Raw genomic sequence first — 18454 nt, 5'->3', positions numbered from 1 at the left:
GCTGATCTTGCACTTTTTTATATCAGCAGTGTCTTAGATTTTTAAATATTTTAAATAAGGGCCTACCTTTGTAGCCTCCCAATGTCTACCGGGATTTTAGAAGTTCCTGTCTGAGCAGGTGAAGGGTAGGGCTTACCTCTAGTTTTCTACAGGCTGCATTCACAACTTCATTAAATCATGTTCAAATTTGGATAAGCCTGGCACTGTGCCATCCCCAGTGGAAAGCTCAGTCTGGCTGGGAGTACAGAATGGAGTAACAGCATCCTTTGTTGTTGTCTGGGCTTTGTATGAAAACTGCATAAAGGAAAGTGAAACTGTAAAATCCCTGAGAACCACGACTTGCTTTTCTTCAGGGTTCAAACCCAAAGATTCCTCAGTAAGATGAGTATGATTCTGAGTTCATATGTTGTTTTAGCTGTTAAAAATAGCAAAATTACAGATTTCTGTTGTTTCCTGCCTGAAGCAAGTAAAAAATAGGTCATTCATGTTGAATTTTATAAATTTCAGTTAGCCAAATGAAACAGACCTTTTGAAATGTAATACCTGGCATTTGGTGGCACAGTATCAAAAATCCTTCTGCTAAGTACAGTTATGAGTTAAGAATCACGTTGCATTTTCTTCTCTTTATTTGTTCCTATAGCACAGAGAGGACAGTGCAGGTAAAGACAATATAACTGTAACACAACGTTGTGTGTCGGTGTGTATGTTGTTTTCAAAGCTTTGTAGTTAATAAGTATGTATAAAAGCATACCAACACTTTACCGAAACATTTTTCATAGAAGTTGGATTACATGCTCTGTACAAATACAGTGTTGCAACATATTTCAAAAAAATAATTTAAAAAATCTTAAATATTAAGCAATTGAGATGTATAAAAACTGTACAAATACATGGCAGCCACATATTTCTAATAAAAAGCAAATTACAGTGTGTGTGAGGATGTTGAGTAGCAATTACTGTGTGAATCCTAACTTTTATGAATGAATGACTCAAAATCCTTGCCATAGTACTGAGATTAATGTAGGGATTTTAACTATTACATTTTAATTAGGTTATCTGCTCTTTTAAATATGAGGTCAATGTTTTGCTTGTTACTCTTCAGTTGACTGAATTTACACATCCCGTCTGTTAGGTCATTTTATCGTTACGCTGCACATATATAGATGTTAGTTTAGAGATAAACCTAACTTGAGAAGGCTTCTTTCTCTAGAAATGATACTACATTTTACAAAGGGTGATACCAAACCCTTGTACCCCATATCAGAAACATTAATGCAATAAAAAATTATAGATATGGTACTTGTTTTATGAATACAATTTCATCCAGTGTTATATTCCAAATGGATTTTGTTATGGTAAGATTAATTCGAAAGACCCAGTTATCTTAAGTACAAATTTTACTGCATTTTTATGTAGCTTTTTTTTTGGATATATGAATATGAGCTGAATGTGAATCTTGTTTGAAAAGAGTACATTGTATAATTAGAATAAGCTGCTAGGGTCATGTTTTAGCTCTTGTTCAGAATCATGCAAATAATATTCTCAGGCGATGACAAATCCATGCAGCTCTTCTGTAGCTTTTCGGCTGCAGCAGTGTCCTTCTGCGCACCATGTGTTTTGTTCTACTACCTTGCTTGTGCTGGTTCACATTTGAAATTATTTTCACGTGATCATCTGTTAAGTAACCGTAAGCAGAGTTAGTTTCTGAGACAAAATATGATGCATCTTCTGTGTTACAGGTATTAGTTAGCAGGGCATGCAGACAGCACGCTGCTGTCTCACTGTGCTGGTGCCATCCGCCCTTTTTTGTCTCTTCAGAAAGATGCAAGTAACTTCACTTTAGACGTGCTTTTTAGTATCAGTGGTTCCCCTTTGTGAGAAGTTTACTTCTCTTCTTCTAAAATCATACATCTTTTTTTTTCATGTTTTCTTGTTTTGTTTGGAAACCTACATGTTCTCCCAGTCCCTGTCCTTAAACGTGAAAGAAGTTGCATAGGAATATAGTAAATAGATGCAATTTAGAGGGAAATTCTGTTATGGTATACATATCCCAGGCAACTTAAGGAACCTTTCTTAACATCATAATTGCCTGCACTGTAAGTATTAGTGTGGAAGAAATCGAGATTGAGGATTCTTGAAACTTACTTGTTGACCTCTGCATTTTTTGTCAGTTTCTTCAATAAATAAAATTGTAGCTAGCCCATTCTTCGTTAGTTTTAACTCAGCTGAGTAGTGAAATCAGAGTTTTTATTACCCATAAAAGGCTGGATTAGTTCTGGGTTAGAGTTAGAGCACTCTCACAGTTTGTCAGTCTCTGCAGCTGTCCTGCTTTGAAGACAGAGCTAGTACTTCTGTAGGTTCCTTAGCCTGTACTGCCCAGATTCACTCAGAGGAGCCTCACGTCACACTCAACCAATAATATATTGCATTGGCAAGTGTTTAGGGTTTGAGTTTATTTTTGTTTAAATATAATGATGTAGAAAATAACTTGTTTGTTCCTACCATAATGCTGCGTGTCATTTTTCCCCCTTTCTTTGGCTTGAACTAAGCCCTGTAGGCTTTGGAATTGAAGGATTAAAAATAACAATAGCAAATAAAAAGCTGGTTTTTTTTCCCTCGATATTGCTAGATACCTCATTCTATGTACTTCATTTATTATTTGCTAGATAGCCATAGGTATAGCAGCAACTCACAGAAGGAATGAACAGAAAAATATGAAAACAGTGATTATCCTCTAAAGTACAAATTAAACAGGCTTATTAGCATTACTGCTTTTATGTAATTTCTCTATATTCCATAGGTACGATCATATCTGAGACTACTTTCATTTACTACAGATCTGTATTTAACAGCTGTAATGAGGAAGAGGAGGATTTAAATTTCTCATGTTCCCCTTGAAACTGATGTTGTGCATCGTGTGTACACTGTGCTGTACACCATAGTCTTTGCTGCAGGGCATCTCCACCCACAGGATACCTGCTCCATCATCCATTCAAGTCAGTGGAAAGACTACATTGACTGCCACTGGACTTTGGATCAGGATGTGGAAAATGGATTTAGGCAAACAAGAGATATTATATTTCAGACTAATGGCTGTACTGTATGTGTACTAAATGGGAAAAAGTATAGGGAATCCATTCAATCCACTTGAGTTATTGTTTGGAGGAGGCAGCCATGGCTGATAGCTTTAGATCAGAAGGACTCAGAAGATGCAGCCTCTTGATTTACATTTAATTTTCCATGTACAGACTGAATTGTGACTAAAATCATTGTCCTCTTCTATAACTGGTTATTAGATACGCTTGGAGAAGAGAATTGTTAACCTCTTTCCTCTCTCTCTCCTGTTCCCCTTTTTCCTATCCATGTTGCCCTTCTTGTCCTTCTTTTCAAGTGATTGGCTCCACTGTGAGTTCTGATGATTATAAAGAGAATTAAGATTTAGACCGAAAACACAAATTAATTGGACAGCATGCCTTTGTACTTTGATTTGCTTAAAATGTTTGTTTTGGAGTTTTTAAGTAGTTTATGCAAAAGAAAACCTATATGTGCCTGAGTAGCTGTGTATGTGTGTAATTGTGTACCTGGAGTTGATTAGTATCAGTGGAATGAAAAGGAACTCTCTGTGGAATTTATCCAAAACTGGATTAAAATTTTTCGTGTACTGTCTAGATACTGGAAATTAATTTGCCGAGTTCAAAAATGAATTAATCACCTTACTATTTAGTCCCTGGATAGTTTCATTGTAGATAAAACTACGAGTACTTTCTCATAAATATATCCAGCACTATCACTTTCTTACAAACAAGCACTGTCCACATTGATTTTGTTTACTATTCATAATGATTCTGCTGAGTTTCTTGTTAAATTCAGCTTTTCATAAATCTCATATAAATTTTGAAAATATGAAACTATGGCAATAGATAGAGCTTACATAGGCCTGGTGGAAGCAGTAGACTTAATTTTGCTCACAGTGAACTCGGTAACAGCAATGTTTGTTATTTTCTAGGCTCACTATATTTTTCTCACTCTTCAATTGTTGATATGAAAAACAGTAACGCTTTAATTTCTATTTTTATAGCACCTTCTAGGCCCCATCATGGACTGTGGCTATGTGGAGCTCTACAAACAGATAACAGAATCTAGTGTTTTAAGTACACTTGGGCTTTGGAATTGCAAAGGCTTTCAGATGGGAGCTTGCTTTTCCTGTTATGTCTAACCAGAGGTCTTGAACTTTTTTGACCCTTTTCTGTAGTGAATATTAATACTAAGAAATTAGATGAAAGAAATAACTGTATATATATATATATATATATAGTTGGCTGCAGAGTTTGAAGTTCAGAAAACAGAAACAAAAAGTCCTTTTCATGTTGAGATGTTCTCATTTCTCATAGGGTTTTGTGTAATAGTGTCATCTTCTGCTACTACATTATTTACTTAGCATCCATGGTAGATCCTCTTCCTGTTAGTAACAGACACATTCAAGAGATGCAAATCTAATCTATTCCTATGACAAAAAAATCAACTATTTTCTGGCAAAGAAACACTTTTTTTTTTCCCTTCATGCTACAGTCCTCTCATGTTGTTATCATTACCGAGTATTTGTTTGTGCTACATATCAACAAAAGTTCCTTCCATTGTAATGTGCTGTCATCATATATGCATTGTAATGGATAACCCGTGGAATTATAAGTGAAGGGTTTTAACTTGTTGGAAAACGGTGTATGTAGTGGACAAGGGTCCCTGAGAACTGGCATATATTTGCTGAATCTTTGCTTATGAAATTTTATAGTTTCAGAGTTGTCTTTGAGCCCTTGTGATTCATGAGTCAGCATCCTTATGCTACATACCATCATAGATGCGGTATATTAACTTCCAAAGAAATGGGGTTTTTTTGAACTATAATCAAGTTAAGAATATAACAACCTCTTCAACCAAAGAGAAGCACTGGGAAATCCATTAATGAGTTTGTTGTGTTATTCCATTTTAGTAGGCTAGTTGGGCAGAAAAAAAAAAGAGGTAGTAAATTCAGGCATTGAACACTAGCCCTGATGTTCTGAATCTGTAAGATTATGGAGATTGTTTTGTGCAGTAAGGATGCTAAAAAGGATCTTATGTAAAACAACCACCTGTTTACATCATTCTCTGTTAGATCCAGAGATATAATGCCTTTAATTTCTCCTTTCCCTTACCGACTTGACCATGAATGCTGGACATTTTGTGTCCATGGCGTGGACAGGAATGGATTTTAGTGTTTTGATTTTGAAATCCTCTCTTACTCTGATCCTCCCTCACAATGCTAGTCACATATTCCTGACAGTACGTTGGAAAAAGAACTGAATTTTATCTTGCCATTTTAATTCCAAATGCATATGTTTGTGTATGTACACTGACCAGTCCCACGGGCAGGTGGGGACTGAAGGGGAAGGGAGAGTGCGTTAGTGCTTCGCCTCCAGCCGCAGCAGCCTGTGCAGAGGTGCTGCTAGGAAAGCGAGACACTTGAACTGCTGTTGCCCGTACAGTGCCTGTGCTGTGAATAAATAGGCTGTCAATCTAGCACTTTAAACAAGCACTTTCTTCTTTTTTAAGCTAGCATTTTGACATTTTCCATTAAGCACACTGTAATAGAAAAGATGAGTAGAATTTTTCTACACACTAGGAATAGCAACCTGTCTGCTTAGCATGGAGGACCCCTTTCTGTGCTGTGACTGAGAGTGTTATACCGTGGTGAATTGCTTCTCAAGGTTAGATTTTGATAGTTCTTCCCTCTGTGACTGCCTTACTCTCTCTTTGCCTGCCTTACTCTGTGAGTAAATTCATAAGACAAGTGGGAGGTAAGACACTGCTCAGTGTGAATGAAAGCAGGCTTTAACAAAGCACTTAGTGTTAGCATACATTTAGTGCATCACGTGTTTCCAGCAAAGGTCGTGTACCCAGCAGTGAGCACCAAGCGTTTGTTGAGACTCCTGAGGCTCTTGGTTAGGTGCTTTGTTAGCTTGTCTGCTGTCAAAATGCACTGCAGTGCACGAAGGCCTGTTAGCCACATGCAATGCCGTGTGTGCTGAGGGTACTCGTCTGTACTAACTGCTGTGCACATGGGCATGGAGGAGGTTCTACACAGAGACATTCAGACTTCAAAAGTGTACTGCCTAAATATAAACTTTTTAAACAATAGTATTTGTTTAGTAGATTATAATGGAAATCTGTTGTCTATTTAGTTAACAGGTCATTAGGACAAATTTGGGTCTAATGGATCATAATACTTACGTAAATATTTGCTTGAAAACAAGCATATACAGACATGCACAGCACATGTATACAAACACACCTCCATTGTTTTCCCTTACTGTTTCATACAAAATACCTCAATTGTTCCCTCTTACTTAAAGCTGTTCTTTAAGTCAACACATCCATTAACTTAATAATTTTGTAATGAAGAAATTATTGTCAGAATACTTGGATCATACTGTAGTTTGTTGCTGCCTTTTTTTTTTCCTTCCTTCTGATATTTACGTTACTGAAACACAAAGTCTGTCTTTGGAAGCCAGTTAAATAAACGACAGAGGTAGCATAGTGTTTCCTAGCAACACCATGTCTATACCAGTGATGCTTGCTTCCCTCTTTAAGCTAAAAGCAAAGTCATGTCCATTAATCCCCAGCTGAACATAAACTTCTCAGAGATTTTGCTAGCTCCCTACTGTTCATGTTTTCATCTTGCTCATATGATGCAAAGTAAACTGCTTCTGTGATTTAATTCTCTTCAGTGCTCCGGTATAAAGCCAACCTTGTGTGTATATTCACAATTACTGTTTGTTTTTCATTTAAAAGGAAAAATTTGTCCTACAGTATGATGCCTCCCCTCAGACGTTATCTTTTGGTCATTCAAACAACCTAACAAACCAAAGAGATAAAGTAAATGACTTGAAAATATATTTCCTGTGTTGCAAAATAAGTACATTTTTTATAGCTAAGATATGTAATGCCAAAATAGCCTTTCTTTTAAGTGAAAGGGGCACTGGGTTTTTTAATACACAATAGCAGCACTGAAATAAAACTTCTAGGACTTGTTTCTGTCTGCTGATAGCTTTCTCTGTAAAATGAACTAAATGGCCTTGGCCCTGCTCAGAGAGACCTCATGTCTTACTTGGCAGAGATTGGGAGATTGAGCTGCTGTGCCAGTGCTGCAAGTGCTACAAACTCAGGCACCTGGTAGGACAATGTGCAGAGATTTGGTTGCTGTTGCCTATGGAGAACCTTTTCGGTGTGACAGCTGAGGTTTCAGTCTGACACCTTCCACCAGCCCAGCATTCTTTTTTTTGGAAAAAAAAAAAGTAAAGGAAACTTTCAGAATTATACTGAAAAGTCCATGTGGCTGTGGACTATTTAATCCTATTAAAGTTTAATTATTCACTATGAATTTATCAGGTAGTAAGCCAGCTAGGTAAAGTAAGAGTGAATATTTACCTCTTGTGACACCAGCTGTGAATAGCAGGGATACGAGGCAGCTTGCTTTCTCACAAGGGAGCCTCCTGTGGCACTGTGGAAACCAGTACAGGGTCAGAGGGACTTCTCTCTAACATCACCTGGTTATGGCCAAGGCTGCTAGGAGGAGCAGGAAGAGACCAAACTCAAAGCTTTGGCTTTCTGAACAGGATTATAGAAATGCTCTTACAGGCAGCCGAAATTAGTGATTTCTGGAAGGCTGCTCAACCTTTCAGCACCAGGTGTGTTAGTTTGACACTTGCTCCTATTCCTGGTTACCTGCAGAGACTAAGGGGCGCAGAGGTGACTTCCTGTCATCTTGGTCTTTCTCCAGTACTGCACATCTGCAGCTGTGCTGCTCAGACAAAGAGAACATATTTATTTGCTTTCTGGATATTTCCCACTGCTGCCTTCCTTGCTCATACCTGATGAAAAGATTATCCACACTCTGGTAGGGTGCCCATTAGTTCCTCAGTGCTTTTAAAACGCCTGGGGAAGGGAATGGAGTACTTAATTAATAGTCACAGCTTGAGGTCAGAGGCAAATACAAAGGATTAATCCAGCCAGTTGGTGACACCTGAGAGGGCTGCACAGGTCCCTTCACATCTCGATGCTGGCCGTGACCCATTGCTGGTAGTAGAGGGGAGAATGGGAAAGCATGAAGCCTTGTGAGCTCTTTTGGATGACATTTTCTGCCCAAGACCAATAGCATGAGATTAATGATTCCATGTTCTGTGGTGGTAGTGTAGATACCCGACAGGATTAGACTGTGTCTCCAAACCAGATGAAAGAGCTTGAGTGGTTGGGTTCCAACCTATGACAACAGTATGGCAACAGAGCCTTGTCATCCGTATAAAAAGGTGATATGAGAGGTCCGTTGCAGGACTCCAAAATCTTCTTTCACATCTATAGACAAACGAGAGATGCTTGCATGGATTGGATATGGTTGAAAGGTTACCAAGGCTTCATGTACCTTACAGGGTGGAATTGGGTTTTCTTGCGCTTTATTCATAGTGAATATTCAGGAAGACACAGTAGCACCTCCTGAGACTCATTCAGTTGTAGGAAAAATAAAAGGCAGTCAAGTTGTTCTCTTGCGTATGGACGTTCTGCTAGCGCATATAAGCACCTTAGCAAGTGAATATTTTTGTTTCCAGTTCAGTTCTTGCTATACAGTAACTCACATCACATCCATAGTCAATTCAAAACATGCATTTTCATGGGCTACCTCTTGTAGATATGCTATCTTTCCGAAAGTGTGAAAGGTTACGTTGTGAACTTAGCGTTAAATAAGAAGGGCTTTTAAAGTGACTGTTAAAGACGGAAAATATTTTCAGAACAATTTACTTAAACTTTGTGTTAGAGAAGCTCTGGAGAATTATTCAATGCATGACATAAAAGGCACGCTGAACGTTGACGGGCTTGTATAAGACGACTTTCTCCCTCATGTATGGATACAAACACACAGTGGGAAAAACGTGACCTTGTCAGCAGACGATTATTTTTATCTACTGCCTTTAACTGATGATCTGAACATTTACAGGGTTCTTAAAACATTTATTGTGGCTGATAGTAGGCCTCAGCTTCTCTTTAGGCTTGAGTTGAGTCCCCACTTCCCTGGGGTTTCTCCTTCTCCACACACACTAGGGTTGTGGCTCTGGGGCTGGCAGAGCGTTTGCCCCACCGACAAGAGCCGGGCTTTTTGTTTGCACAGTAATATTGTCAGAAGTGTGAGTGTTAGTGGGAATAAGCATGTCTTGTACTTACCTTCCTCGTTTCTTCAACCAGATGGCTGCCCCGATCTGTGCAACGGCAATGGGAGATGCACGCTCGGCCAGAACAGCTGGCAGTGTGTCTGCCAGACCGGCTGGAGAGGGCCTGGATGCAACGTTGCCATGGAAACTTCCTGTGCCGATAACAAGGATAACGAGGGAGGTGAGCGAAAGTCTTCCAATTCCCAGTCCCTAAAGAGCAGAGGGTTGTCCATGCTTTCTTCCTGAGTCATTTTACTTCACAAGGAGTATGGCCGCCGTTATCGCCGAGCGCTGTTGTTCCATTTCTTTTGAAACAAATGAGATTGGGAGTGCTGGGGCCTTGTGGAGAGACGTGGTGACCTACAGCGCCTGTGTGTGAAGCTTGCAGGCAGACTCATTCCCAGCCTGAATTCCACAGAAGCCCATGGCATTTCATGGGTGCTGGGTACAGCCTGCAGATGAGAACTTTTTTCCTGTAGGTGAACTGAAAGGTAAATGACTGTGCCTGTGTGCACAAGCATAGCAGCTGATTTAGCAGGATATTTAGCAACATTTTTTCAGCTCTGTGCTCGAGGCCAGGGTCATGCTCTTATGTGCACAACCTGTGTAAGTCATTGTAGCTTGCTGTTGTATTTCACAGTTCGCATGCCAGACTTGAAAGGGCTGAGTGAGTTGTGCTGAACAGTCATATATGGTAAGGTTCTGAGATCCCCCTTCAATTTTCTTTCTCCTTTATCAGGCACACACCTATTAAATATGGAATTTGTTCTGTGTTTACCTTTAAAGAAGACTTTAGTTTTTCTTTTTGTAGAGCCTTCCATGGTGTGTTAAGTTATACTGACCTGAAAGCAGTTCTGAGAAGTTGTGCCATCTGTATAGGATTGCTTGGTAAACTATCCCTTTCATCTGAAGTAGCTCTTTTATAGCTCTCATTACAATGTCTTTAGTAAGTCACCTAGATTCTTTTTCATCAGCTTCTGCTCATTATTAAAAATCAAACACTATACACAGCTTTTTGCCTTGAGGCTCCTTCACTTTTCTTTGGCCAATAACTAAAGAGTACATCAGTTGTTTGCTGATTGTTTTACTTGTGATATTCCGTAAACTGCAGAGAAGCAGAGAATTCTATAAAACTGCAGAGAAACAGAGAACTTTGGCTTATTGGAATGATTCTTCTAGGATAAAATTGTCATTAAGATGAGTAATTTTATGTAAAATTTCAGGGTGGGGAAGTTGTTTTTGATTACATGATTTAACCACATCTGAATATCATCTGCTAGGTCTAATCTGTAAATTCTCTGTTAGTTCCTTGGCTTCACATGATCATTGCAAACAGAAATATTTAGAAAGAACTAGGGCTGATTCGGTTTCAGAGAACTGGAGTTTACTTTATAGGTGTCACCGAAGCTGTTTCTGCTCTGTAAAGAGCAGAATCCAACTGCCAAGTTACATCATTTAGAGGGTGTTTTGTTTGATTTTTTTTTTTTTTTACACTTTGGTCATTTAACTAAACAACAAAACCCACTAAACTTGTGTTAGTCTGCAGTGTAAGAAACTAAAAGCTGAATTGCTTAGGCTTGCAGTTTTACTAGCTTTGAAGATTATAAAGGAAAATTTGAAAATGGGTGTGTATCATCAGATACACAAAACAAGGAGTGAATTTGGAAAACATTATTAGAAATACTGAAATCAAGTGTCTAAAAAAGAACAAAAACACTTACACACAGGGACCAGCTTGTTTACTTACTTATCCAAGACAATATTCTTCACCTGTAAAACAGAAAGGCACTCCGGGGAAAAAAAATGATTTGACTAGTGAGGCTATTCAGCTGTTCCTCCCAGTTTAAAAGTGCAGAATTCTAAAACTTCCCTTATGGAAGGCAAATCAAAGGATATATAATATACATAGGCCATACAACTGACACATTATATTAATCAGTGCAGCTATACCAGATGAATGGTGTCTAGTTCACCGTAGTCATACCTGAAAGAAAACTGTTTGGTCTAGCTAGAAAATTTAAGGGGAGAACTCTTAAGTTCTCAGCACTTGCAGGCTGAAGTCAGATTACTGTAGAGGCTGGATAGACTACTGCTCACTGCTTCCTGTGGGAGTGTGGGTAGTTTGAAAATCCACTCCTGTTCCAAGGTGCAAACAATCTGAAAACTTCAATTGACCCCCACACACATTTTCACATGGGGATTTTATGATAAAGCCAGAAATGAAACCTTTATCTCCTGACCCTTAGCTTAGTACTTTAATCCAAAGATCATTATTGGTCTCTAATAGTATCATCCTTATTAAATTTCTGTAGAGTTTTTATGTAAGGGAGCTTAGGATATGTTCAACACCTGTTCAGTTAGCTGCTTCTCCACACACCTGCAAGGTATTTGTAAGGAAAGCGAACAGATAAGCCCTTTGATTCAATCACACTGTGTTGTACACGCAGTGCAGGTGGTACAAACTGAGCTGCGCTGCAGCTGGGTTGCACTACAGTGCTCATTTGTCTCTCAGATGCCTTTGTGATTTTTGCTGTTTCGGTTTGATTATATTTGGGGTTTTGGATTTCTTTAAGATGGCATGAAGTCCACTCCAATATTCCCTGTAAGGACAGTCATTGTCACTCCTATCAGTTTGTCAAATTGTCAGTCTCGGGTAAGAGCTGCAACAAAACTCAAGGCTGGCTATAACTTTAATCCCTTAATACTTAGTATCTCAAAGCCTTTGCATTAAGCTGCACTACTCTTCAGCTGTCTGGTTCACTACACATCTGGCCAGGAACACACCCAGTGACCAGTGTTTAATTAATATTTATTAATGATAACGCAGGGAAGAGAACTGGAGTGTGCAGGAATGCAGAGGGAGGAAGGAATGTGCTGTGTGCTTTAAGATGCACCTTTATGTAATTATGACTGTGTCTGAAAAGGAAGAGATAAGATTGTTTTCTCATGAGATGAAGCTGGGAACTGTACAAAGGGAAGCAATTTGAAAGATTGAGCTAGTTTGCAGAACCCCCAGTTTCACATGAAAATGCAAGTTTATTGGAAGTTCGAGAAATCACCTCTCCTCCCACTAACTCTTTTCACTTGAAACTCAACAGTTTATTTACAGCCAAGTGTTGAACTCATTTGCTGCTCTGTTAACATCATTGCTCTGTTAACATAAGCAAACAGTTCTGGAGTAGTACTGAACACACAAACTACTCTTCCAAAAGAAAGTAGTCTTTTGTTTTTTTTTTTTGGCTAAATGAGGACCTTATCTGCAGAGGTAAACACCCTTCCTTTTCCATCCATCTATTTATATTAAAATGTAGTCACTTCAGCATGTCACTGAAATGCAACAATAATTTTCTGTCTACTATTCTTCCCCATGTGTCAACAGATTTAACATATTTTGGTGTTTTTTCTCTGTTCAGCCATTCTTATTGTGATTATATCTTACAATCAGATTTGAAGGCCTTGGGCTAAGTCTTCATTTCATGGATGTCAAGATGAGCATTGCCACTGACTCCAAAGGGATTCAGATTTGTCCTGTTTTGTCTTATTGTCTGCCACAACGTGAATTACATACCATAGTTCAGAAAGAGAAAAATGAAAGATTATGCTTAATATTTTCTTTCAATTTTAGATTAATGCCCCTTAGTTGGTTTATTCCTAGAAGTGGCAGATGTGTCCCTGTCTTGTTGAGACTTACAAATCTTCATTTTATATGAGATGTCAGTGCATATTACTCACATAAATAAAACAGGATTCCAGAGGAGAATATTTGGAGACGTTTTCTCCTCTTAGAGCTGTTCAAGTAGAGCTGTGCATGATCCAAGCTAGCTCTGGAAAAATTTACCTTTATTTGTCCTTATCAGCACATCGGGTCTAGATAAGTGCTTAATTAGGTCTTCATTATGAACCTATATAGGGTCACTGTGATGTATAGGCTACTTCGCTGAAAAAGATTTGAAGGCATTTCTTTGTTTTTAAGGAGCAAGCCTAACCAAAAGGTAAGGGTTTTTTGTTGTTTTTGTTTTGGCATTGACTCACTTTTAATATATTTTTTAAAAGGAAATTGCTTCTATTTTTTCAAAATGTGTTTGAGTAATGTAATTTACTCACTGTGGCCACTTCTAAATCTAATCCCTTTTCTTAATCAGTCCCTCAGTAGTGTAATAGTTATTAAGCATCTTTTGGAGGGATTAGAAATGGCTTTTTTTGAAGACCTGTAATTGTGATTACAATGTATAATCCCCCCCAATAGACATGTATAGCCCACTTAATTCACTGTAGACTTATTTTAGGAAATTAAGAGATTAAAAATGGTATTTTGAGGAATGGGAGAAAGTACATTACTTGTTAAGTATGTATTTCTTTTAACTTACTGCATAAGGAAATCTCTGTAGGAGGGTATTTATACCATCTTTTTACAATAACTGTTTTATAATAATTTGGTTGTTCGTAAATTACATAATGGTTTTGCCTCTTGGAACACTCTTATTAAATTGTTTATATTTAACTAGATTTCGCCTTAGACCTTTAAGTGCACCCAAGTAAAAAGGACAATGTAATGTAAACATATTTGTTTTCTAAAGGACAGTTTTACTAGATGATGGATGCAGTTCCTGCAAAGACCTCATGTTTGAAGAGCCCTTTGTCTTGAGCTCGATGGGATAACCCCAGAGAGGTGTTTGAGAAAGAACTCTGCAGAAAAGCAGCCTTATCAGGAGTCCCGTATCACCCACTTGAGTTGCACTTTCTAGGCTTTACTTTTCCTGCTAACACTTCACCTGTCTTTTTCATCCTTTCAGAATTATTTTCCTCATGTTTATATATATATATATCAATCTCAGGGAAAGAAAAGCAGAAGACAACCAAAACTTTGCTAACTTGGTTTGTTTCTGATTTGATCATGATGGAGAGAACAGGTACAGGAACGTTAGAAAAATAAAAATAAAAAGCGTAAATACTACTATTGCTTGTATCACTTCACAGCTCATGATTCTCCCCAAAATGTAATCATCTGTGCTACAGTTGAGTCAGGAAGGAAGGGAAACAGCCATAACAATATAGAATACTAAGTTAAATAGAATGAGAAATTGCTTGTTTGTTTTGTTTTTGTTGGGTGTTTTTGTATGCAAAGTGAGACGTTCTATTTAAAATACCTTTTAACTTATTTCTACTTGGCTTTGTAAAGAGAGTTGTGCATATCTCAGAAGACAAATTTTGCCCTTCAGTTCGTTACTATATAGCTGTAACAACTCCAAGAAATGCAGTTGGCGGTAATTCTGTTTGGCACAATGCATTAAAGATAATGAATAAGAGAAAGCCAGCTATCTGCTACAGTATGAATTCTCTTCAATTCAAGAGCAAAATACATATCTAGTGAAGTTCACTGTCAGGACAGTGCACTTGACTGATTGAAAGGCTGTTTATTTAAGTTGTCTTAGAAAACTCATCTCTGAAATTAGACAGAAAGAAAATAGAAAGAAAAGAGAAGTGTCTTCCTGCAATAAACATTTAGAAAAAAATTGCTTTTAGAGAATTACAAATCCTGTGACTTGATACTGCATCAGGCTCGTGACATTTAAGATAATACAAGTATTTCACAGCACAAAAGCAAATCATGTAATTTAGCTTGCCTCAACAAGCATTGCCTCAGCAGGGGTCTCTAAATCAGCACAGACAAAAGATTTTATGAAGTTCTCAATATAAATACCCAGAATACTCTTGGCGCAGAAAGTACCTTCCCAGAGCCTGTACAATAGTCACTTTTAGAACATTAAATGTAATGAGTAGTTGAAATCTGTTGTGGATGGGGGCCAGAGTGAGTCGTGTAGGCTCAAATATAAAATCTGTATTGAAACTAGACATTATATAAGTTTGACGAGAGCTAATGAGTGTACTTGTATGTGGTTTTGTTAAAACTTCATGTCAGCCTCTAATCGTCTTTACACACATTAGCCAGCTTATCCTCACAATGTCCCCCATGGGTTACGTTACTACAGTAACATGCTCTTATAACCCATGGAGAAGGGAAAGCAAGAAATTCAGTGACTGCAAATCCCATGGTTTAAAAAGCCACCAGTGGCTCCATAGGCATGGTATTCACGTGCCCGCTGAACTGAATGAATTTTTCCAAATATTGCTTTTATCGTGGAGCCCTCTCAGTCATCTCTGCTGGTGATGTGTGGTTTGGAGTTGGAGCATCAATAGTCTGCCAGCATTCCCAGGGTCTGAGGGGTGACCGAGCACCCAGCGTATAGCTGTGGCTACGTTTGCTTGACTGCAAGGGCTCTGGGCAGCACAGGGGTCCTGAGTGGGCAAGGAAAGTGGAGCTGTTGCTCTGCCAATGTCATATTCCAGGGCACTTAAAAACCTCATTAGGGAGTTAGTTGGTGTTCAGAGGCATGCGCAGCTTACAGAAGCCCAGGTTTGTTCTACCTTACCACAATCTTGGATTTACAATCCAGTTTATAATGAGTATCCTGACAATTTACAGAGAGCCCTTCCAGTTAGGCTAAGCCATTTGAGGAGTAGGGCTGGAACAGGATTAGAAGCATTTCCTTTCTTGTTAGCACCAGGAACTTCTGAGGAGTTATTTTGAGTGATGTATGCCAATATAACAGCAATTAGATCAAGATATCAAAGTGGAAATTTGGGTTAAATATTAGATAAACTTCCTCGCAATAAGATGTATTGGGCAGTGGAATAGTCTGTCTGTGGAAACAGCATGCAGCTTTAGAGCTCGATTAAAATATTTCTGTATTGGCAGAGAGAAGACATACTCTTTTGATAATCTGATAGAGCATCTCTAATTCTTTCACCTTGGGTATATTAATACTACACATAATTAAAATCGGATCATGATAAATTAACTAATTTGCCCTTAGAGTGATCAAAGGCCCTTTCGCCCTCAGGGCTTATAGGAGCTGCTGCTCCCCGCTTCCCCCCACCTCCATTTTAATCATCAGTCTGAAATGTTTATTGGAAAAAGAAAATTTTCCAGGAATTACAGTCTGAAAGTTGCTGGCTCCTGAAGCTAGTGAAGTGTAAGGATGCCCTCTACTGAGCACGTACTCAGAAGTTTTGTTGTGGAAGCAGAATTGTCCTCTGCTGTGTAGAGAAAGCATTCTGTCAAGCAGCTGGATGTCAGGTCAGAGGTGGCTCATTCCAACGTGCATCACGCATTGAACCTGGAGCACAACCTGTATTTGGTGAAGAGTGGAGACTAAAAATAATTTACTTGTAGGAGTTCGAAAACAAAACAAACAAAAAGCCAGTAACTCAATGTCAACTTTCCAAAGAAAGGTATAGCATGATTTTGGAATCCAAGCACCTGAACATGATCAGGAAAATGGATGATGAGAGCTCCTAGATGCATTAGCAATAATATATATCTCACTGTTTCTGCTGTGTGTTTTTTAGACCTTGTAATGGTGTTCAAAATCTGTCTTAAAATATAGGCATGCACAAGTAGATTATTTTTCTTACATGTGATACTTTAAAATTTTGCTGTTTGCCTTGGGTGAAGTCTGCCAAAAAGTTTATGTAACAGTTCACAGAAGGTCAAGAAATGTGCACCTCTGTTAGCAGATGTGAAGTCTTCAGGAGGAATCCCATGACACTAACCTTGTTTCTGAAAAGATTTGGGAATAACTGAGAACAGCAACGGAAAGCTCATCTTGTACTACCAGTTTAAATTAAATCCAAGTTTCCCATTTCCTTCTTCTCAGTTAAAGCCAAGTCAGGACTTCTTTTGGTCTCAAATTGTTGGAGGAGGTTTAGCACCATCTTAACTCCCTCTGCACTGCCTTTCCTGTAGCATACGGAGTCTCAGAGTGCTGCTAGCTTTAAACTCAGATGTGTATGCTCTGAAAAGCAAAAATATCTTGATGAGGCTGATGGTGAAGTTTTTGTCATTGAATTAACCGTATAAATAATTCAGCGTGCCTAAGGAAATCTGGAAGATGACAACCTCTGAAATATATATTAAAAACAAGTCCTGAATTCCAATTAAAATTCATGCTTATGGCAGTTTTCTCTAACGGAAGGTACATTTTTTTCTAGCCGTTGTTTTAATCAACTGAGTCTAATGCAACTAAGTGTTTGTGCAAGTTTGCTAAATTTCATATTTAATGGTACAATATGGCTGAAGAAATGGGCTGACAGGAACCTCACGCAGTTCAACAGGAGAAGTGCAAAGTCCTGCACCTGGGGAGGAACAAGCCCATGCGCCGGTACCTGCTGGGGGTCACCCAGTTGGAAAGCAGCTTTGCAGAAAATGACTTGGGGTGCTGGTGGACGCCAGGCTGAACGTGAGCCAGCACTGTGCCCGTGCAGCAATGAAGGCCAGTGGTATCCTGGGCTGCAGCAGGAGGAAACCACGCGTGTTTTCTGTGACTGTATAACAAAGGCATTACTGAAGGTTTTTCAGGGTAAGAAGAAGATTACTCTCTCTGAGACTCTTCGTGAGAAAGCTTGTTGCAATGCAGTTAAAAAGCGATAATGTTCAAAACAAGTAAATCATGAGTATATTTATGTTATTGTATATGCTTGTCTTTCCTAAATATTCCTCTAAGCATATGAAAGTGTGCAAGTATGAGTTCCCATAATTGCATGAAAACCTTCCTACATGAAATGACTTATACGCAGGTTTCTCTCCAATATTGAATGGAAATGTTTCTAGCCTCCCGGGTCCTTAGCTGGCAGTTCAGAGCAGTTTGATTGCCTGCTTGATTGTTTGTGAGATAACAGTAAGATTGGCAGTGACAGGGTAATTTACTGAAGATTGCAATGTCAGGCTATATCCAAGGGGGCTTGGTAGCATAAAGATGTGATTCTCGTGACTGACAGGACACTGAGAGATTGATATGCCAATTGAAAGTTCACGGTGTCGTCAGAAGTGTTTGGTCACAGCAGCCCATAATCTGCTGCATGATGAGGTCATTACAGCCATAACATATGCTCACCTATAATAACAGGTATAGTAAAAATATGAGGCAGCTGTAACAGCTAAATGTAAATTTGTCAAAGGGAGTAATTTATATCTTGTGTTTTGCTCCTGCTATTACTAATATGTTGATAGGAGTCTCTTGACTGACAGTTGTCTGAATAAAAGAACTGAGTGGACTAAACAGTGGGCAGCTTTAAGTTCAGAGTTGTAGAGGTATCGCAGACCAAGAAAAGAGCAGAATGCTGAGAAAAAGTTCTCAGCACTTGATGGGGAAACTGGCTTG

The 18454-nt window shown here is 38.7% G+C and overlaps 1 protein-coding gene and 1 long non-coding RNA gene across 15 annotated transcripts in view; one reads left to right on the top strand and one right to left on the bottom strand.

The window, feature by feature from the left end:
- The window catches only part of TENM2 (teneurin transmembrane protein 2), a 1595068-nt gene that overhangs the window by 1535666 nt on the left and 40948 nt on the right, over window positions 1-18454 (top strand). For all 12 annotated transcript variants that reach the window (XM_066977122.1, XM_066977125.1, XM_066977123.1 and 9 more), the window contains one exon: window positions 9268-9414. In XM_066977122.1, coding sequence (XP_066833223.1) covers window positions 9268-9414 — 147 coding nt within the window. The remainder of the gene's footprint in view (window positions 1-9267; window positions 9415-18454) is intronic.
- On the bottom strand, window positions 1406-9386 carry LOC106034347 (uncharacterized). Of its 3 annotated transcripts, none has more exons than XR_001205944.3 (5): window positions 9247-9386; window positions 7905-7968; window positions 7759-7834; window positions 7462-7599; window positions 1406-1674 (listed from the first exon to the last, which is right to left on the bottom strand). It is a non-coding gene; the product is annotated as an uncharacterized lncRNA (long non-coding RNA). The 3 variants fall into 3 exon arrangements; XR_007163555.2 differs by having other exon boundaries at window positions 7462-7596; XR_001205945.3 differs by having other exon boundaries at window positions 7462-7534.

This window comes from Anser cygnoides, chromosome 14 (assembly GCF_040182565.1).
Source record: "Anser cygnoides isolate HZ-2024a breed goose chromosome 14, Taihu_goose_T2T_genome, whole genome shotgun sequence".
In the NCBI taxonomy this organism is placed as follows: Eukaryota; Metazoa; Chordata; class Aves; order Anseriformes; family Anatidae; genus Anser; species Anser cygnoides.
The sequence above is the reverse complement of the archived record's forward strand: the minus strand, read 5'-3'. Positions and strand labels throughout refer to the sequence as shown.